At 50.7% G+C, this 22691-nt stretch overlaps 1 protein-coding gene across 1 annotated transcript; it reads right to left on the reverse strand.

Annotated features, from left to right (window-relative positions):
* Positions 1-2674: 2674 nt before the first annotated feature.
* Positions 2675-20633, reverse strand: arl5a (ADP-ribosylation factor-like 5A). Its single transcript, XM_039755209.1, has 6 exons — positions 19892-20633; positions 14199-14259; positions 10020-10167; positions 9356-9439; positions 6723-6874; positions 2675-4442 (listed from the first exon to the last, which is right to left on the reverse strand). Exons 1-6 carry the CDS (start codon positions 19935-19937, stop codon positions 4394-4396), a joined length of 540 nt encoding a protein of 179 aa, XP_039611143.1. The 5' UTR covers positions 19938-20633; the 3' UTR covers positions 2675-4393.
* Positions 20634-22691: the final 2058 nt, after the last annotated feature.

Here is a 22691-nt window from a genome sequence, read left to right on the forward strand (position 1 = left end):
AGATGAGAACCAGGATATCCATGGAAAACACAGACAGGAGAGAAGATGTCCAGTGTCTTACTGGACATGTAAAAACACTCACACACCTGGTTAGTCCCCCCAAAATCAGCTCTTGGGGGTCCAAGTCATTAAGGAGTCCACCAGGAGGTCTTCTACTCCTATGCTGGTCTTTCCTGCCACAGCAGAGCACATGTGACGAGAAGAGACCACCAAACTCCTCCAAAGAAACACCAAGCCAAGTCCTGTTGTCCACCACACCACTCGGTCACTTACTCCAAGGGTCCCCCTAGTGTTGTTTGCACTTTGACCCTTAACACTTGTGGTCTGGAAGGTGGAACTCATTACACTGACAATCAAAACCCACCTCAGGAGCTCAACCAGGGGATTTGTGTGTGGGGGGTGCAGGGGGGCCACCAACACACCAGCATGGGAGCTCAGAACACAAAACAGAACTGGAAACATCAAAGCCATCACCAAGAGTCAAGGGGGGCCGGGGGGTTGTGCCAGCCATGTGCCCCACCAGCTGGAGAGAACAGACCAGTGTGAATCCCTCTTAACTGACCTCAAGGTTACGGGGGGCATTGGGCATCACACAACACAAACCCCCCCCCAGATGCAGCAGGCCAGTTCAGAATCGCCAGTTCACCCAACACTCGCGTCACAGAGCCAGAGACCAGGTGATCTGCCAGGCAGTAGTGCCAATCACTGTGCCACCCACCTTATGTAACAAGGTGCCTTTCCCCCTCGTCTTTGCCTGCCCCCAATGCCCCCCACTCTGCACGAGAAGTGCCAGTGGAAGGTTCAAAGGTCAATCTGGAGAACCCCTAAATCTGTGGTGGGCTGCTGGTCTCGGGTCCCACGGCGTCTCTGTCTGTGTGCTGGCGTGTTCTCCATGTGGCAATGGGGGCTCTTAATCTGTGTCCGGCGTGGCCTCAGAGGTCCGGGTTCAAATTCCACCTTCATAAAATGGGGGCATGGGGGGCACAGTGAGCAGAACTGCTGCCCTACACGTCTTGTGAGTTTGTCCTGCAGATGATTGGGTCCCAAATGGCAGAGTGTGGAAATGCATGCTGGAAAAGCCCCCCCGTCCAGCCGCGGAACTGAAGCAGGCCATGCTGGAGGTCTTTTGGCTTCTTTCTCTGAGTGACCTTCTGAGACCCCAGAGAGCTAAAGTGAGACAAACCTGGTGCAGACCCCCAGTGCTAACCATGGAGGGGGGACGCCATGCTGTTGGCAAACATGGTCACCCACCATACTTGAAACAGGCAGCAGACACCCGGATTAAGATAAATGTGGAGAAACAATAAGGGTGGATAAATAAATTAATAAAACACGTCAAAGGGGCAGTAGGAGGAGAAGGCCATGTGCCCCCCGCTGGAGGGCCCACCTGTAGACAGGACAGCTGTGAGACCTCCTCCTCCTCCTCCATGGCCACCATCACCACACTCATCAGAGGTGACATGAGCTCAGCAACAGCAGACTGTGGCCTAAAGCATGGCATCACCACTTTCTGGGCCCCCTTTACCCACAAGCCCACCCGCTAGCTGGGGTCCGTTCGGCCCCCCTGCACACATTCAGCTCAGTGATTTGCCAGTTCTGTTGACTGAGAGGTGAATCACAAACGAGTTTGCCTTCTTGGACACGCCCACACGACGAGTGCCAGGCCTCCATGATTGGAATCAGCGGAGTGCCACCCTGGTACCTGGGCACAGTGTGTTCTGTAGGTAGCTGGCAGCACCCACTGCCTGCCAAGATCCGGGGCACCTTTATAGTAAAATGGATGCCAGCGACTGGACTCTTGTGCAGCACACTGGGAGACCCTGGTGCCCACCTTTGAGTCTCACGATTCTCGTTGTGTCCCCTCATGTGTGTGACACGACACTTGGCAGCCATCTGAACCCCCAAATTACGTCTTGTTGACAGGTGCATGGTGGAACATTCCGGTGAGTCTGAGGGCTGTGGTGGGACTGAAGCCCACCCAAGGACCACCCACTCTCTCCCCCTGTTGTAACTCCTCCTCTGCTGTCTCAGTTTTCATGAAATGGGACTTGAAAAGCTGGTCAGTTGTGACAAACGTTAGAAAAAACGATGTGCCATTGTGGTCGCTGGGTGAACGTGGCACTCGGATGGTCAATCATGGGGTTCGATCAAGCAGAGGGGTTAGAACGGGCATGGGGGGCTTAACCGCTGTGAGGCTGGCAGACACACAAAGCAGTCTGCCGATCTCAGAGACCCCCAGCCACGTCCAGCGTGGTCTCCTGAATCAATCTGGAGGCAGTTTGCTGGTCTTGCAGGACCACCGCTTGTGCCCAAGTGTTTGCCACCTTGTCCCATTCTGGTTTGAATTTCCACAAGAAAGCTTTTCCGGCCTCTTCAGAACTTCCCTGGAATTCCGTAAGTACAAATAAAAGCAAAAACGGAATTAAGAACAGAAAATGAAAAATGACATTTAGAGAGCAAAGAAGACAAAAGCTAAACTTGAGCAGGACAAGTGCCATGATGGGAATGCTGGCGGGGCGTGAGGTGGCATTACTCGTCACAAAGTGTCACCACGACTTGCGCTTTTGCCACACAAGGACACACAGACAAAGGAGTAGCTTTGGTTCCTTTTTAATTTTTCTTAGAAATGACCCATCAAAGGCTCTGCAAATGTGCGACTCACAAAAGGCGCCCCTACCCCGTGTCTAATACTGTCGCTTCGTGTCAATGCACGTCGTGGGCAAAAACACGCAACCGAAAGTGGGCTCGAGCCGAGTCTCAAAAAGAAAAAAAGGACGCGTCTGTCTTTGAGAATTCCGGGATATTTACAAGAGAGACGTCCTGGGACAGTTTGGGACCCCCGCCCGCCGACATGATCAGCCACCAATACTGCTGGGCTGGGACGGGTGACCCTCCGAGGTCGTTGCCAGCACAGACAAACCTGCAGTGCCCCCCAATCCCCCCCGACTTGGCTTGTAACAGAAGGAGATTCATTTGGGAGTCTGGAAAATGTCAAAATGTTTAGCAGCAGGCCCACAAAGCGACTGAGGACGGAGGACTCGCTCCATGGTCTTCAGCCAGGAAACCCACCAGCTTAGTGTCCGACTTGCCCACCCACGCCCACTCTCAACAGGCTCGTAGAAATGGCTGGTGCTCGGGCGTCAAACAGCTAAAAACAGAAGACTCCATGAAGTGACGTGGAGACCCCACCCAAAAAAAAAAAAAAAATGTAAAAGAAGAGCGTCACACGTCATAAGTGGTGCCTGTCACAACTGTCATCGTCACTCAAAGGGACAAACCAAAAAAAAAAAAAGAAAGGAGAAGCAAAGCACAGGCTGCGCCGATCAAATCTTTCTTCTGTGTAAAGAAGGGGGGCTTCAGCAGGGTCTTTACTGGACAAACAGCTTACATGATTCTCTTGTGGAGGACAGAGGAGCCCACGCAGAACGGCTCGGCATGAGAGGGGACGCGCCAGACCCCACACCCCACACCAGAGCTTCAGTGACAGTAACTAACCGCATGAGGGACCACCATCTTGTGATCAAACCGGCACCGGGCCGCGTCTCGTCGTCGTGGTCTCTGACATTCACAGACAGAAAGTGTGCAGAACTAAAACCAAAAGCGGGTGCCGCCATCTGTTGGAAATGAAAGCCACTCTGGCGACTCTCCCGTTCCTCCCTGTCATTCATCGTTAAGGGGACAGCGGCCCAGCGTCCATGCTGAGGACCCCACAGAGGACCAGAGAAAAGAGCAACCATGATTCACCTCGGCTTACACCTCTGGAGGGCGCCCTAAAGCTTCCTCAGATGACCAAGCGTAGTCGGCACCTCGTGCACTGCCATGGCTGGGGGGCAGCAGTTCATTTGTACGCAATTCTGCAGAAGATGAGAGACGCCTTCCTTGGAGTTTTCAAACAGTGGAACACCACGGCACACCAGCGGAATCGATGGAACATTTCACGGGTAACTCGTGTCCGGGCGCCGCCACACTTGCAAATCCAATGGCTTCCCTTCTGGTTAACACGAAGGACTGGCACTCCGTGAAGCCGACGTGGACCCCTGACTATTAAGGAGTTCATCTGTTTAAATCCAAACCCAAATGTCCACCATCAACGGGCCCCCCTGGCGGGCGTCGCTTCGGTTTTACTACAACGGCAATGTCACCGCTAAATACTGTCAACAGGTCACCGGGGTCGACGCCACACCCTCTTCAGTGCCCCCAAATACTATCGGCCCACCCTGAGCCGCCAGTGTGCGAGAGTCGTGGCCGATTCAATAAATAATCACCGAGTCCAGCGGGGCTCAGACGAGCGTTCAGACGCACAAGCCAGAGAGCTCGTTATTAAAAATGAAAAAAATCAAAGAAAAAAATGAAAAACAAAAAAACAAAACTCAGTCCAAAGGGTCAGCAGGGGTCATCTAAGGCGAAGTCGTGACATCATCCACTCGAGTCCTTGGCAAAGCCTGAAAGAGGAACAGACACAGGAGGTCAGGTCTCGACACACGGGCGCCAACGGGACGCCAACTCAAGCTGGCGCCCCCTTCACTTTACAAACTAATTAGCAGTGGATGCCAATCAGGAGATGTCGGCTTCAGGCAAATCACAGCAGGCCTTTATGAAGATGCCACTCGCGCGTCAAAGGACCGTCTTTGGTTTGTCCTGCAGTGACAACCTACACACGTCATTACTGTCAATTAACTTGCAGCATCTGACATACGATCGGCTCCATTTTGTTCGTTTTTTCAGGGTCACACAGTGTCAGTAGTGGGATGTGAACCCTGAGCCTCAAACGCCAAACTGCCTGCACACTAAAAGTAAAAAGGCCCGATGTGACTTGGACTGAACTCACCCACAGAAGCCGACCTCTCAAGATGACCGCTCAGACTTTTCGTTTCCTGCTGGCAGACAAAAGCATGTGAGCCCTTTGAAAATAATGGCATTTATATAAAGACGTGTGGTGTGATCTTCATCTACGTTAGAATCACAATGCGTTTCTAACGGGTGGCGCTCTAATTCTCACTATTGCTCTTGTCCTGACCGAACGCATCCTTCAAACACTCCCAGTGCGTATCAACACCACAGCCAGTGACTCCAACAAAACATACTGGAGTCGGCAAACTGGGAGTCCAATCAATGAAATGGTGGGAGGAGGAGGAGGAGGAGGTGGGGTTTAAAGCTACTCTGACCAATCAGAAAAGACTCCAAAAAATGGGCCGAGTTTGCCGTTCACCAGACGCATCTGCAGAGGTGACGTGAGCCTCCTAAAGAGAGAGAAGATCGGCCATCCAGAATTATTAAACTCCACACTGCTGGGACTTCCAAGAGTGGAGCCATTCAGTGGTCCGCAGTTTGACCTACGACCTTGGCACGTCTGGGATTCTCCATCAAGGTGACAATTCCTGTTGTGCAGAACACTGGGCCTTGCCACTCTACTGAAACATTCAAGAGTGTAAAAATGATTCACTTTACAGATATTAAGCTGGTGGTCTTCGAGTGAAGCAGGTGGGCTTAACCACAGAAATCTTTTGTTTGCCCTTCGACTCTCGCTCTCTCTCCCCGTACTCGACTTCAGGCTCCCCGAGGGTCTCCTCGACGCACTTGCGGAGGTCTCCTTTGGTCACAAGTCTCCACAAGGACTTCCAGGGGGTTTTCAAAATCCTCTCTTTACGCGTAAAGACGTCAATGGCCGAGGCCCCGCTACGTGTCTGGCCTCATCATTACTCACACGCTGGAGTGCCCACCAAGATGTCTGAAGCTTAACGAACCAATAATGGGAGGTCAAGCATTCAGCGAGTGGTCCCGACGCCCTGGGCTCACAGCTCTAGTCCAGCGTGCCGCTTTACTGCTGCCGACCAGCTGCTCTCATGGCACCTCAATACAAACATCACCCTCATTCTCAACGGCCACTCACCCTCCTCTCATCTGGTTTTCTTCTCAGCCTCTGCTCTACTTCTAAACGCCTTTCTGCGCCACCCGAGACCCTGGAAGCCTTGGCATCGAAAGGTGGGTGAGTTTCTGTTTTATTTTAAACGGCCAGGAGAAGCTGAGTGAGTGGCCAGTTGGCCGAGGTCTCCGGGACCCTCTGGCTTTCTTCAGACTCACCGTGGAACGCCGGAGGTTTGTGGCCTCCAAAGATGCGGCAGACGGAGTAACCGTATCCGTCCGTTGACTTTGTCCACAGCTGACTCATAATGGAGCTCCGTTTGGAGCAGGCGAGGGTCTCATTACGCGATTAGCCACCTCTAAAGTTTGAGATTGTCAGAGGACGTGAAGGGCGCAATACAAAAAGGACCGAAGTCAACATGGCAGACGGCATCGCCACCGCCTCTTCTTATTGCCGGATTTCTCCCTCTCTCTAGTGCGCCACTGTCATTGAACGGTTGTGGTGCGCGTGTAACGTTATGCCCGTCACGAGGGTCACAGCACAGACACAAACACCCTGAGGTGTCACTGCTGCTCGCTCTTGTCATTCAGATGTGCCGTTCCTGGTGTCAATCGTTTTACTCCTCATTGGTGCCAACCTGGACTCTGCTGTGCTGCCATCAGCCAGTGCCACTTAGCACTGACTGTGCTGGCGAAGTCAACGTGAACTCGGGCCTAAGATAAACGGCATGGAAGGCCACAGCACTAAGGCCGAGAACGTGCAGCTTGTGTGGCGTTTCTTTAGCAGCTACCCAGTAATAACTGAAAGCAAATCGACCGAAAGGTTCAAAAACAGAAGGAGAGTAAGAGCGTCTTCATACCCCTCGCCAGTTAGGGCGCAGCAGGCCTGTATGTGCCACTGGTGGTCTTTAATGGAGGTCAGCTTCAAGTACTGGGAGATCTCAGCTACTGACATGCACCCTTTGACATCTTGCTTGTTTGCAAAGATTAGCAGTCCCGCTTTCTTCAGGTCCTGAAAGATGAAAACAAGAATGAGCGGCCATCATTAGGCAGGAGCCAAACACTTGAACTGTCAATGAATGGCGCAGCACAGAGAAACAGAAACCAAGAAGATCAAACTCACAGCACCCCTGGCATCAGGAATGGAGTCGCGTGCCAGCAGCTCCCGAGCCCTTCCCAGGTGTTAGAAGTGGCGCTGCCATTGTGTGAATGGGCTCTGGAATGCGGCCTGTCCGTACAAATGCTGTATGTTTGTATCTACCGTATACACTCGGGTCTTGAAACACGAAAAATCGATCATAAAAGCAGACCCCGACTTGTATGCCCGTTCAGAAATATGACCCTTACATTTTTTTTTCTTACCTCCTCCAATCTGGCAATGCAAGCAATCTTTGCTTCCATTTGGGAGACTGGCATCATCCCAACTGACTGGACAACGGGACTTGTCGTCCCTATCTGGAAAGGGAAGGGCGATCGCCTGGATTGCAGCAACTACAGGGGATAACACGGCTCTCGGTGCCGGGTAAGGTCCTCGCTAGGGTCGTCCTCAATAGGATCCGTGATCACCTGCGCTCAGAACAGTCTGGCTTTACGCCTAAGAAGTCTACCATTGACCGCATCCTGGCACTGAGGGTTCTCATGGAGTGCAAACGTGAATGTCAGCAGAGTTTCTTTGCGGCCTTTGTCAATTTTCGTAAAGCGTTCATCTCAGTTGATCGAGCTGTGGCCCTGTGGGACATCCTGAGGGTTCACGGGATCCCCTCGAGGTTGCTGGATATCATGGCCGTCAGACCCTCTGTGTTTTTCCCAGTTGATTGTGGGGTTCATCAGCGGTGTGTTCTGCTCCTGCTCTGTTCAATGCTGGCAAGGACTGGGTGTTGGGCAGAGTCGTGGGGGTCCAGTGGCTGTGGGGCATCAGTTGGTGAAGAGAGATTCACAGATCTTGATTAGGCTGACGACGCTGTGATCTTCACAGAGTCAATGGAGGCTCTGATCAGGACGCTCGAGAGACTGAGTGAGGGGTCTGAGTGTCTGGGCTTGTGAGGGTCCTGATAAAAACCAAAGATCAGGGCCTTCAATGACCGCCTGGGCACGGCCATCAGCAGTGTGTCTGTCTGAGTGTCGACCTCATCGAGAGGTTTGCTTACCTCAGCAGTGACATTCATGACTCTGGTGACTCTTCTGTGAAGTCAGTAGACGGATTGGGAGGGCATGGGGGGGTCATGAGGTCACTTTAAAGGGGTGTGTGGCGCTCACGATATCAGCAAAAGGGCGAAGGTCCAAGTCTTTAGAGTCCTGGTGCCCCCATTATGAGACATGGCCGCCGTCCAGTGACCTGAGACGAAGACTGGACTCCTTCAGTACTGTGTCTCTCCAGAAGATCTTGGGTCCCACTGGTTTGACTTTGAGTTGCTCATGGAGTCCCGAATGAGGCACACGACTGCACTGTGAGGGAACGTCAGTTACGACACTATGGCCATGTGGCGCGATTACCCGAGGGTGATCAGCTCGTAAGAGCCTCATTACTGGGGACTCGAGTGGCTGGAGCAGGCCAAGGGGTCGCCCACGTAACACCTGGCTGTGGCAGATAGAGGGTGGGACTGGACCGCATGTCTGCCTGGGGGGGTGCCAACCGGGATTCTGAGTTGTTTCATCGTGTAGTGGGTGTGGCAACGGGCTGTACCAGTGCAGGCCCCCCAACTTGACTTGACTCCAATGCCACATCAGTTTCTTAGACGCAGTTACGAATTTCTTTCGCCACTTCAACGACGTTTAATTTAAAAGCAGCTTCATATTTTCTCCTGATCGTAGACACGGGATGCTCTTACGATAAATAAAGGTGTATGAGGGTGTGAGACACAAAAAACACAAATCAGTACAAGCATCGGTTCGGAATAGTGTGGGTATTAAATACCGTGTGGTCACGTAGGCACAATACACAGAAATAAAAGGCCGTGTGCCCCGTGGTGACACTCTCAGGTGGGCAGGTGTTAGCAGATCATAAGCGTATGGCGAGTTTTTCACATTCGACTTATACGACCAACGTTATAAAATACGATAAAATCAAGTCCTGAGAGAACTTAAACGCGAGTCAATACGGTATCTTGATAGAGTGAGTGAGTGAGTGTGTGCGGGTCTCTGTTGGCATCGTATTATTGTAAACCGTTCGCAGGAGAATTCCATCGTACCACAGACGGCCTTGATCAACCTGCCGGACCCCCATTTAAATATAAAATCGAAACTGCCCAGTTCGACGGGCCTACCGCACTGCTTGTCAGCTCGTGCCCAGGGCCGCTTCACTCCAGGTAAAGAGCTCCATTAAGCTAAGTAATGACGCGTCCATATCATTTGATAATAAAATGTAAACTAAAGGTTTACGAGACCCTGACATTCTGTGAGGAGCCACACGCAGGACACTTCAGAGGACAGGAGCTGCCAGCCATCGTATCTGACCTGATGTGGTGGCTCTCACGTCCCCCCTCGGTTACTTTACCTCATGTGCCAGCATTTTATACAATTCTTCTCTGGTCACTGAAATCCTCTCTCGGTCCGTACTGTCCACGACGATGATTACAAACTGAAAAACACAAATAAAAACACACGCACATATTATGTTTTACATCGAGTCACACATTTACACGTGAAGTCAACCTGCATTAACAACCAAGACGGCAGCCCCGGTAGGCATGACGTCCGTCTGCTTCACCGTCGGCCCAGCAGGACCTCTGTGCCCCACTATACGCTCAGGCCACTCCAACCCCATCAGCCCCGATGACTCACGCGAGACCCCATATGCCCACTGCAGGCCGTCACTCCTCTGTGCCACACGATGGGATGGCACTTGGGAGGCCTGGCAGATGACACCACAGGAAGTGTTTGTTGAGCCAAGCTCCTGCTGACCTTCCTGTCACATGTCCTTCTATTCTCTATTGACCGGTGACAATGACGTAATGCTATCACACTGGTTTTGTTCCCCCGTAATTGGCAGTGCCCCATTTCTGTACCTCCACTGCCTCAAAACCTCGTCACGTTTAAATCAGCTTTCATTTGAGACCTTGTAGACATTTAAAACAAACCCAGAAGGGGATTCTTCAGCTGCCCATCACTTTACTTCCCTGGCGTGTAAATTCGTCTGCCAGCGGCCTGGTGACGCTTACCTCCGTGTTCGTGTAGTACGTATTCCAAGACGATCGCAGGGACTCCTGCCCGCCAATGTCCCACATGAGGAAATGCGTATTGTTAACGACGATTTCTTCTACATTGCTGCCGATTGTGGGGGACGTGTGCACAACTTCATTCATGGAACTGCAAAACCCAGAGAACAGAATTAGAGCGAAAATGACAGCCAAGCCCCAGAAACGCAGCATACCGTAAAAAAATAAGCAGCCAAGCACAGTAACTCGGGTCCGACATCAGTTAGGCTTAGAAGTGACGGCCGAGGCCCGACGCTCTTCGGTTCTCTCCAAATTCCACACCGTTTTCGGTAGTCACGTGGGGTCTTTCTCACCTTTCACAGGACAGACAACGAGCCCACCACAAGAGCATCATGGGAGGGGACACAGCATGTCACTTTACAAACGCCACATGACACACATCTCCGGGATGTGGGAGGAAACCTGAAAATCCACAAAATGGCTGCCAGGCCAGGAACCAAACCCGAGGCCCTAGAGGTGTGAGGCTGCGGTGCACACGGCTGAGTGAGTCTTTACAATAAAACAGAGATGATAAAAAAATATATGATTTATAGAGGGTGACTTATTATTAAAAATAAAAAAAAAACAGAGTTTAAATAACAAAGAATTATTATTACAATAACCGTTAAATCATTTGCATTACACAAGGTAATTAAAAGCCTCGGTGTGTCTTGCGAGATGGCAGTATGGCCCCCAGGTGGCTCTACACGCGCCAAGTGCCGCTCCGGCCCACCTATCACACCAAACAGGATTAAGAGGGTCCGACAATCACATTTGTACTTGCATACAATTCAGGATCACAAGAGGCCCTAAATAAATATGTCAGGGGTCCTCTGCAGTCCTGAGCCCCCGTCCCTGCCGGTTTGCTTCTTGTGATTTGTCCATTAATGTCATGTGCCGTCATTTCCCAGATTCTGTTTACTTGCGTTACTCCAAAAAATTACAAACCGATTCTTATGAATGAGAACTGGACGGTGGGGATGACTTCATTTTTTAATTTTGCTGCTTAAGATTCTGTTAATCCATCCATCTTCCTTGGCTTATTCAGGGCAGGGTGGTCACGGAGCAGCGATCAGTGGGCGTAAGGCAGGAACACTAGGGACAGGACACACACACCCACACGCACGCACGCACGCACGCGTACCCCTAGGGTCAATTTAGCATCACCAGTCCGCCTAACCTGCGTGGCTTTGGACTGTGGGAGGAAACCCAGGGGGACACGGAGAGAACCTGCAAAACGCTGGCCCACAAGCCCCAGTCTCCTTACTGCTGCGCCATTGTGCTGTGCCACCCCAGTTTTGTTAATTTTATTAGTGGAGAATGCTGCAGCAGAGGCTGCCCTTAGGTCTCATTTGAACCCGTGTCCAAACCACTGACCATTAGTTCTCGGGATTTGGAAACATCCAGCGAGAGCAAACCCCAAAGAAAAAGAAACATGGAAGAAAATGCCAGGCGGACATCTTCTGCTTATCAGCCACTAGAAATGGCACTGAGCTGTGAACGCAGACACTTGGACCCCATAAGGGGCACACGCCTCACCTAAAAGATACGAGCTGGGAGTCTAAATGCTCAGACCTACCTAAGCAGATTAAAAAGAACTGGGGCACAAAGGTGGTCCGTGGGTGGGCTTTGAAGTGCACGTGTAACGTCCTGCAGCAGACTTCTGAGAAACACTCCAACTCCTGGAATGCGTTTCACTCCTCTTTCGTTTATTTATCAGGCCTCTTCTTATAATCGGCACCATGTGATGGCTTCTAGGGCTCAGCACAGGTGGCAGTGACGACGTCATGTGCTCAGGTGACAAGTTCAGACCAGAAACAAAGCCTGATCTCCTAATGCAGGCCAACCCCGCATAAGAAGTGCACTCCCAGGTAAAGCAAGCGCCTTAGCAGGAAGAACTGGTCTGCCATTAAACACTGGAACTTGTTCATCAGCGTCGTCGGCGGCGGCCGCCATGTTTGGTGCACACGAGTGCCTCACAAAGACAATCTGTTAGCTTCTGCACATTCTGCGCTCTCTACGGCCTCCTCACAAACGTCACTTACTCAATGAGCAGGACCAGAGGATGCGACAAGGCCGTGTTTGACGGGCACTGCGGCACTCGGTCACTCAAACAGCATAAAAGCCAACCAATGACAGCAGAGCAACTCTTAGCACGGACTCTCCCAGAATCCTTCAGGTTCAGCATTCTGAGCAGCTTTCTGACGTTTCATGGGCACCTTCTCCCTGCTGGCAGTTTAAGCTCTTTCTACAGATGCCCAGTGGGATGACAACCAGCGTCCAGATTTAGAGCACACGGTGAAGCTCCGCTTTTAGGAAGACGTTGGACTTTGCCAAGGCCACTTTATATTTGTCCCCATTGGGCACGCAATAGGTGACATGAATTTTGAGGTCAGTTCACCTACACGCTGGCTCCACAGTCACCATTTGTGTCACACAGTTGGAAAACAGAGCGGCCATTTAGAGGTCTACTTGCATCTATTTCATTTCTTTTTTCACCCTTTATTAGCAGGGCGGCACGGTGGCGCAGTGGGTAGCGCTGCTGCCTCGCAGTTAGGAGACACCATAGGTTCGCTTCCTGTGTCCTCCTTGCGTGGAGTTTGCATGTTCTCCCCGTGTCTCTGTGGGTTTCCTCCCACAATCCAAAGACATGCAGGTTGGGTGGACTGGTGATTCTAAATTGTCCCCAGTGTGTGCTTGGTGTGTGGGTGTGTGCCCTGCGGTGGGTTGGCACCCTGCCCAGGATTGGTTCCTGCCTGCTAGCCTGCCAGACCCCTGTGACCCTGTGTTTGGATTCAGCGGGTTAGAAAATGGATGGATGGATGGATATTAGCATATATATATATATATATATATATATATATATATATATATATATATGTCTCTGCTGCTGGGTAGAACTCAATAAAGTGTATTGAAATAAAACAATCTTCATAATTATTGTATTTTACTGCAGAAAACTGTAAGTGCCTAATAAAAGTCATTCAAAACTGAACAAAGTAAACTCAGGGGTCATTTAAACTCCATCCATCATCCAACCCGCTATATCCTAACACAGGGGTCTGCTGGAGGCAATCCCAGCCAGCACAGAGTGCAAGGCAGGAACAAACTCCGGGCAGGGTGCCAGCCCACCGCAGGGCACACACCCACACACACTTGGGACAATTTAGAGTCGCCAATGCACCTCACCTGCATGTCTTTGGCCTGTGGGAGGAAACCCACGCAGACACGGGGAGAACATGCCAACTCCACGCAGGGAGGACACAGGAAGTGAACCTATGGTGTCTCCTTACTGAGAGGCAGCAGTGCTACCCACTGCACCACCGTGCCACCCCATTATTTAAACTCACTCCTTAAAAATTACAAAATGAACTGAACACGAACGAGTTACAAATTGAAACGGAGAACTGTGAACGTGAATTTATTCACAGTGCGTGAGTTTGTGTGAGGTGTGTCAAGACCCTCACAGGCAGACCCCTGGGTGACGCAGCTCATTAGCCAAGTTGATCGTTTTAACAGTGGAGAATGCAGCCATACGGATGTTTGAAGCAGCGCGGGATTTCTCAGATCTTGATTTCGTACCGTAGAGACTCCATCATTTCTTCGAGTTCCCCTTTGAACATTTCCGTGGGCGGAGACTCTTACTGTTTCATCCGATTGGCTGATTAGATTCCTACAATTCCAGCCCCTCCTATGGCCCCACAGTATGCCCAGCACATCACAGCAGAAAGCACCCAGGGATGCACACATCATCATCATCACCACCACTGGCCACTCTCTCGCCAAGGCATCATCATCATCATCATCATGGCGCTCCTGGGCGTGTCTCATTTTTGGGATAACTGGAAGTTTCTTCCAATAAGATTCTTGAAACAACATTTACTGAAATGAGACACAAGCGTCACCCCCCGGACTCCACGTCACCGAAGACCACAAAGACGTCTTACTGAGGGGGTCAATTTGGATCCACATGAGGAGGAAGCAGCAGCTGCCATGACAGCCCGTCACTTTGTCACTTGGTGTGACGTGCGTTTATTCTGAAATATTAAAACTCACACCTATGCACATTTCCATTTCCTATTTTAGGGTACAAGGAGATTTTCTTTTCCCTTTAAATGACCTCGCCTCGTATCTCATACTTACAACTGATACAGAATTGTGGTTTTCCCAGCATTATCCAGACCCACGACGATAACTTTGTGCTCTGTAAAGAGAACAAGAAAGAAGGAAAAAAAATGTATTCATTTCAAACAAAGACCCCCACCTCAACGCATTCTCAAACCTCCCTCTACGAGGGCCATCTGCTCGACCCAAAGAACGCGGCCGGTCGGTGACAAATCTGGACGCGATTTTGAAACTGGCACAGTGTGGGGCAAGAAACTCGCCGACATGAGCGTCACGGGGAACTCGCGCAGAAATCGACTTCACCACTGGCCAGACGTGCTGGAAAACGCCCCTCATTTCAGATGCAGGACAACTGGGAATACAGGAACGGCATCACAGCATCAGAAGGATACCTGACCGAGGATCGAGTGTTGCTGCTCACAGTTTCCATCATAAATAAAACACGATGGCTTTTTTAATCTGAATTTGCTCTGAATGACCTGCTGGATGCGGATCTGCGCTTTCACGTACACGGGCGGCGGTCTTAAGTTACTGGGGCTCGGTGCTGCTGGCTTATCTTTATGATGTGGACCCTCCAAAATGAACTACGAGTTTTAGACGACATCGCTGCAACAGTCTTCACGCTATGACCAACATTGTCGCTGTCGACAGTAAGATACTTCCAGAGAATTCCATTTATTTTGGCATTAAACTTAAAAAGTACTTCGGGGTCCCGATGCCAACATGAGAAAGAAAAGACGAGACTCCTAAACCTGCAATCAGCACGGCGGCCTGGAATTACCAAAATGACGTCAAAGCCTGTGATTCGCTGGGGCGCTCGTGTTTCGTGAAGGGGTCTGCGCAGCATCACAACGCTCATTAGATCTTTCGAGCAGGAGTGATCACAATCACGAAGAATACACGCTCGACTCCCCCGAGACCACCCATCTGCTCTGCAGTGCTGAGCCGGCGTTTGCACCAATGAGCCGCTTCAAAAGGAGTTAAAAACATCAGGGTTAGGGTCAGGGTTAGTGTGAACAAATGGCGATGCCGCTCCATTCTCCGTCTCCCTCCACCTCCCTGCTACAAGCCGTCGTCCTTGCATTCCAAACTCTCCAAGACTTCTAGTTTAGTTCACTTACGTCAAGACCCCGAAATGTCAGGGGTTCCCCTCCATACTGGCAAGCCCGTCCTCCACTGCACATCCAGCCACAAAACGGGCATCCAAAGGATACCCGGGTACAGGCATCTCTCCCATTACCACCACAAGTCTACTGCAAGGGGGTCAGAGTCGATCCTGGAGGGCCACAGTGGCAGCGGCAGCACTGCATTCCAGGGACTTTCTTAATTATTAACCCGTGACTGCAGCTGCTGTTAGAGCCGGGGTCACATTAGACGACTTTTCAGTCATGATTGTGACCGGTCAACGGCGGCCCCCATGAAATCAGCCACCTACTGTAATGTGACATACCAAATGACTAAGACCACCTATTCTGTGACTGGCTGTGATAAAGTCTGACAGGTTTGATTTTGTCGTTAGTCAGAGGGTCACGCCGTGTATGCAACCTAATGAACCAACACTGCGGCCTGGCAAGTTACTGGTGATGAAGTGCAACATGCCAACCAAGTAGAGTGGAGTAGAGTGGCGCTACAATGGAACGCAACATTCAGAGCAGTTCTTAGTGAGAAGGAAGCGAGCCAACGAATGCGCACCTTGAAGAGCAAAGCACTGAGTGCAGAGGCGAGGTGAGGACTTGTGTGTGTTTAGACTCACAAACAAGAGGGAAGCTCGTCTGTCTGATGTCTCACATTTTACACGCCATAACAGAATGGAGAAAAGAGTTAAAGGGCAGAGATTGCTGCCGCACCCATCGCAGCCGCTAACCCTTCGTAAAGTGACGCTCCATCAGACAACGACATGCTATTGGCCGTCAGAAAAAGGGGTGGGAAGATCAGAGCTCAGTCGGCAAACGTGACATGGCCGGCGGGCGGTTTGCAGTCGTGTGATTGGATGCGATGCACAGACGAGATCAGCATTTGTGACTGGCAGATCTGACAAACCACATGACAGAAAGCGGTGAATGCGACAATGGCTTAATCGAACAGAGATCTTATTTTAACAGACTTGAACTTTTAATTGTTTCAGTTATCAAGAAGACGACGAGACACAACACGAGCCAAGAGCCAATAGCCTGCTGACTCTGCAGCTCACTTCCTGCCCTGTAACTCTGTGGCTCGCTGGGTTGGTCAGTCGGTTGTGATCTCAGTCGCCTCTTTGCAGACCACAGAGGATCCTGACGTCTCAGACCTCAAATATTTACTTGTATGACAACCACATGGGGGCGCCGAGGATCAAGTTAACTGGTGATCTCTCGCTCAGGAAATCCTCTCTTCTTCCTGTAGCCCGTAGGCTCATATAATATTCCCCTCAATAGTGTTTACTGCTTCTTAATAATCATCATCATCATTTAGTCCTGTTAAGAGCTGAAGATCTACTAGTGGGTCTGGTTAATCCACTCTGTACAGTAGTTTGGTTGGAATGTACTGTGAACCACGTGCTTGTGGTTAAAGACAACCAGTATTGTGGGTCATTGGGAGTTGAAGTGTCAAGTCAGTGTTTCAGGAGGCCGTGGGCGAGAGGTCAGGCGGCGCTGGTACGAGGGTAAGAGAAAGGCGACATGGAGACTTGAGTTTGACGTTGTTGCCGACGCTCCTGTCGGTGTAGACGCTGCAATCAAAGATGCTGTGGTGTAGTCCGGATTAGCATTACCGGCTAGCTAGCCTGCCAAGAGACGCTGTATACCCCAGATGGCACTCCAGGGGCCTCATGCATAATGCCGTGCGTAGAATTCACACTATAACATGGCGAGCAGACAAAAGAGGACATGTGCTTACGCACAAAAAAATCCAGATGCATAAATCTGTGCGTACGCCAACTTCCATGTAGTAGTAGTAGTAGTGCGATGAAAAGCACCGAGCTCACTGCCAGCTTTGGTGTGCCACCACCACCACCCCCACTCTGGAGGATCAGCGTGAGCCAAGCGGCTGCACTTACTGAACACTCATCATGAAAATGGTAAGCAGCTATTAGGCCTGAATACGGAGAGCGCCTGTTCAAAATCCAATGGAGTTTAGCCTTGTATAGCGCCCCTCACTTGGCACAGGTCAATGCAGCGAGAGGAAAGAATACAACAACCTCACGACCCATACCAAGGTGCAAAGAGATGGCAGCGCCAATCAAGCTCACTGCTTGAAACAACTTCACGCTAAAAGAAACTTTTATTATCATCATTGGGCAACAGAGAGAGGAGGTAAAGAAAGCAAAACCTTGCAGCCGCGCTGGCAGGCCTACAATCTCGTCTAATAGTTCTGCTGATGTGGGCACCGTTTACCTTCCAGGTATCCGGCTGTTCATCCCGCCACGCTGAAGTCCACGACTGTACAAACTCCACAGCGTGTCCCAGTGGCCTGATGGATAAGCAGGGCCCGAGACTTTGAGTCTCGTCTAGTGTTGGATCACTGCTAACATTCGGTCTCTGGCATGGATACCAGCTTTAGGTCATCAGCACCAACAAGGGTCCAAAGTAAATAACCTCTCAATAAAGTCAGCGAGTGTGACATACCCAAGGTGTCTACTGGGACATCGGGTGCACTTGATGGTAGTTACCCAGATAAGGCCGAACTGTGGCCTGGTGAGTTACTGGCGTCACTTCAAACATCATATGAAGCCAACTGGAGGAGAGTGGCGCTACAGTGGAACACAACACTCAGAGCAGAAGGAACCGTGACGAGTACGGCGCCTGAACACCGGGCATTTCATAAAAAAAACGCAGCAAGAGAAACAAAACGGAAGAAAACACTCAAACATCTACAAGAAATCTGAGCGGCCTAAACGAGAGAACAGCACACGGTCAGGGTGCCAATGTGTGTTTGGTGCACGATAAAAGATCGGTGTGAATGACGCCACTCACGGGGTCTTCACCAAAATATGAAATGTGAAGTCAACCCCCAGTTAGCTCTACCTGAAGAGTGACTTTGGACCTAAACTGTCCACTTTATGAACCCTTTTTGGTCAAAGGTCCAGTCTCCATTGGATGGGTTTACCTGACGCAGCAATAAACGGGTGGTTAAGACTTTGGAGTTGAAACCCTGAGGTCAGAGGGTCAAATCCTACTGCGGCCAGCTGTGTGTGTGTGTGTGTGACCCTGATGCAAGTCACTTCACTTCACTTGTCTGTGCTCCAGCGGGCACAAACAGAAATGAAAGCAACACCACCTTATATGGTGCCAGGCATCGACCAAGTCATAAAAAAAGTGAAAGTGCACTTTGTTATCTAAGAAAGACTTCACGGATATGTTCAGCAGGACTGCACCTTTATCTTGTCTTCTTTTCATCCTGTTGAACAATCGCACAGTGAAATTTAATGAATTACATGAGGAAGACTTCACACTATGAAGACCCCAATCTTTACCTCGAACCTGCAGGTGGTCCCTCCTCACACAGTGGAGCTCAGATGCCATTTCTTTAGATCCTTGCGTATTTATGTGAATGTCAGAATCATTAAAGGAGCGAGAAACGATGACACACTTTCCCAAAGTGTAATAAGCACTAAGGGAGTCTCCACCTTATTATCAGTAGGACTGGCCTGTCACGGACCTCCCATTTTATGCATCACTTGCTAATGCCATTCACATCATCTTCTTGCTTTCTTCCAGCTATAGTGACATACAGAAGAGCTTATCCATCCACCTTCCAGGCCCACTTGTGCAGAGCAGAGTCACAGGAACATTGGTGCCAGCACCAGTAAGCACTGGGCAGGGACAACACCTGGATGGTGTCTGAAAATGAACCTTCAGTGTGTGATGCGAACACCCTCAATAACATTTCCAGAACATTTCTCAAGCTCGTCACAACCTGCTGCCCCCATTATCCTCCTTCTTCTTCTTCTTCTCATGTCATTCACAACTTTGGAAGCCTCCCTCTTAGCCACACCCCCTCCAGCACCTGCAGCCAATGGCCCGCCGGCTCTCAAACCACCTCAACCTGTTTCCCTTGGCCACAGGACACAAGCCCGCTGTCAGGCCAGTGAAGCTCCGCCCCCACCTGATCGCTGGCACCTCAGTCCTTCTCAACTTTGCTTCACGTTACGCCTTTGTCGGCCACGTATCACATCCACTCACCGAGCAGTCAGCCTCTTGGCTTTAGTAAACCTTTCATCTTATGGGCAGGAAGTCATTGGAAAAATGGCTGGGTGTCATTATGGGGTGTAGAGAAGTGAAGTGAGGAAGGAAATGTGTGTGAGGGCATTCAGAGCTGGCCCGATGGAGGAGCAAGGGTTAAATGATCATTAAGACCCCCTACAGTACACAACCTCTTGTTGCAGGGCTTCACTTCTCCTGTAACCGACATCGTTAAACACAAGTGGACCGCTCAGTAACACACAGCCCTAATAATGACGGACATCACTCTGCAGACTCCAGTGCCCCCCACACTGGCAGACCCTGTGGGTACTTCATTTAGTTCAATAATAAGAACACATTTGATTTATACAGAGCCTTGCTCCTCCTAAGACTTACAGGCACCGTGGGGGTCTCAGGGAAACTGGGCGTTTTGTCCCACCCTTTTCGTGAGGCTCATACATTATTAATACATGAGAAACATTTGCTACGTACAGGGTTACGAGGGTCCCGTTTCGACGTGCACTCGGTCAAAGCCCATGGCGGAGATCTTACCTTGATGGTTGAACAGCCTCCAGAGCTTCGTGAACAGGATTCCCATATCTAATGGAGGCAGAGGGGCCTGCAGCTGCAGACGCGGCCTCCGTCAGCAATCCCGCACAGCCGTCACTGCCCCTGTCAAGGTGATCGGTACCTGGCTGCGGATGACGACCACCTGGCCCCCTCGCACTGGGACTCCTGGACGGGAAGGCAAACGGCGCTGCGGAATTACATCACCGACCGGGCGCCACAATGCAGCTGTTTAAGCAGCATTTCACATCAGCAAACAGAAAAGGAGAAGAGGCGTAAAATGAAAAACAAAAAAAAACAAACACGTAAGGGGGCGGGGAAACAGTCCACACTGATACTGAAAGAAAAGACCCCCCGAAAAAAAAAAACACCGCGTCGTCGCTGCCCTCGCAGTCCAAGTAGCCGAACAGCTGCGGGCACGGCACAACACAGCGGAGTGGGAGCGAGCAATGCGCCTGCGCAAAACCGCGCGCGCGCTACGGCGAGGGAGCGAGTGGGACAGGCTGGAAAAGGACGCGCACGCCCCCGAAAGACAGCGTGTGCGGATATGACGTCGATTCCGCGGCCGGAAACGTAGTCACGGGGACTCGTGGGGGGGAAGGCGCGTGCGTGAGTCACTGAGTCGCGTGCTTGCGGTAAGCGGTCGGCTGGTTTGTCAAATCCACTCGAACTGTTAAACTGCTTAAAATGGAATTGCACTTCGAATCCATTGAGAATACTACAAATACGAACGCTGGAAGCATCATTCATGTTTTATGTAAGCTACTTAAATAACTGCATTTATTTTGTCCCGGTGGATTGAGAAACATCACTTTATGTGCCAACAGTGGGAAATTGTTAGGTACAAGGTGAACTGTCTTTTATTTATTGATTTGTGTTAGAATGACAATAAAGCCAGTTGACTCGATTATCTAAAGAACGTGCTCAGCGTTTAATGGGACTTTGGACTATTAAAGCTCGCATGTCCCGTTCATTTTCCAGTCACAAACCCAAGTTGCTGCTCTTGGAAACCCGTTTTTAGCAGGATTGGAATTCAATTTAAGAATGGCAGCCTTGAAAACATTCACCTCACGAAGGTTGTGACAACATGTAATGAAGTTAATTAACTACACTGCCATGCCATCGACGCATACGCAGGTGGTGCATTTCATGTTGGCACGGCGTTAACGCGTCGTCATTAAAAACACAGCGAGCAAACGGCTGATTGTGTTCCACTGTGACGCACAATTTCTGTCTCAGTTTAAAATGTGAACAGCAATCGATTGCTTTTAATTATGAACCATTAAAGCCGTGCCAAAGTGACACGTGTACAGGTCTTTGTTTTCAACCCGGGTGGACGAAGGAGTTTGGGTTCGGCGTCACTCGAAGAAATTCAATGATGAGGCAGATTGAGCAGAATTAATCAGGAGAGCAGAATATGAGAAGCAGAGACGTGCGTTCAAAACTCAACGCAACGCTAAAAATCGGGCCACAGGGGGCAGCTGTGAAATGTGAGAATGTTTTACCAAATACGGAGGAGCATCTGCAGCCGGAGAGGACCTGAAAGACGCAGTGCATCTGTTTTATTTGTTGGATTGCCAAACAAAGAAAGAATCTCGTCCAGGATGAACGATTTGCCCGTTTCAGCACAACTGTAGAAAGGCGGATTACCGAAGTGGTAGAAAGCGTCCATTTGCATCAATCCGTGATGTGGACAGACGCACCCATGTGATATGTGGCCGTGGTCATCGATGATATCTCGCGTCTCACTCGGGAACTGGCCGGTGGGTGCTGCCTCAGGCCTGTGCGGTGTGTGTGCGGCGCCGTTACCTGTCGGTCTGGAAGCAGAGGTGGAGACCCCGTAGTGTGCAGCGGAGGTCCTTGCCCGGCCGGGACGTCTCCACGCTGGGAAGACCGGGGGAGCCCGAGCGTTTACCGGGACGCTAGATGGCAGCCCCCCTGGGTTGCAGCAGGGTCTCGGACTCCCGCAGGGCTTCATGGGAGTTGGAGTTTGGTGCAGCCCTGTTGGGATCTGCAGGCGCCACCAGGGAGTGCTGCTGCGGGAGGCAGGTCTTCTCCAACACCCGGAAGTGCTGCTGGAATAAGTAATCAGGCACCTGGAGCACTTCCGGGGGTCTTATAAAAGGAGCCAGTAGTCGGGAGGAGGACGAAGCTTGACCCGAAGAAGAGGGGAGGAGAAAGAAAGAGAAGAAGAAAAGTATTGGGGTGGTGTGTGTGCTTAGTGCTTGGACTGTGTTGTGCCCATGAGAGCGGGAAGGCGAAGAAAAGGAAATAAAGACATCTGTTTGTTTGATAAGTGGGCCTCCCGTGTCTGGCATAGCGCCTTTGTCACAACGCCAAGAAAATATTCACCATTACAAGAGACGGTGCCCCTGCTGTGTATGAGCTGGAAAATGGAAATCAAATTGGTCATCCGGTCACAAACTTTCATCGCTTTATTCACTCTGTGCCAAAATCCTGAAGTACGGACGCAGTCGTTGGAATTGTTAACGTTCTTATGGCTCGCTCGTCATTAACCCACCGACGGGTCAGGATCTACGAGCCGCGCTGTGAGGAGGTTTGACGGCGAGTTCTCGTCCTGTTATTTCTCTCTTTTTTTTTTCGTATTTCTATTACGATCCATTTGGCCGTTTGCCTCGCTCCACGCCAGGGTTTTGCTGTCATTCCTTCTCTTGGATATTTGTGACACCTTTTAGTGTAACTTTGAAGGTTTAACCCCTTTAGCTCTGCATGGGCTGTTAAAGGCGTTAGGAGTCGAGCCCACCAGGCTGAGGCACAGGAGGTC

This window comes from Polypterus senegalus, chromosome 6, assembly GCF_016835505.1.
Source record: "Polypterus senegalus isolate Bchr_013 chromosome 6, ASM1683550v1, whole genome shotgun sequence".
Classification (NCBI taxonomy): Eukaryota; Metazoa; Chordata; class Cladistia; order Polypteriformes; family Polypteridae; genus Polypterus; species Polypterus senegalus.

Bases quoted from the DNA above. Each gene is read 5' to 3' on its own strand.
- arl5a (XM_039755209.1), bottom strand. From the start codon at position 19,937: ATGGGAATCCTGTTCACGAAGCTCTGGAGGCTGTTCAACCATCAAG. The intron at 10,168-14,198 runs GTAAGTATGAGA...TGGGTTTTGCAG, and splicing joins ACCACAATTCTGTATCAGTT to TTCCATGAATGAAGTTGTGC. The intron at 6,875-9,355 runs GTAAAGTAACCG...TTCATCTTTCAG, and splicing joins ATAAAATGCTGGCACATGAG to GACCTGAAGAAAGCGGGACT.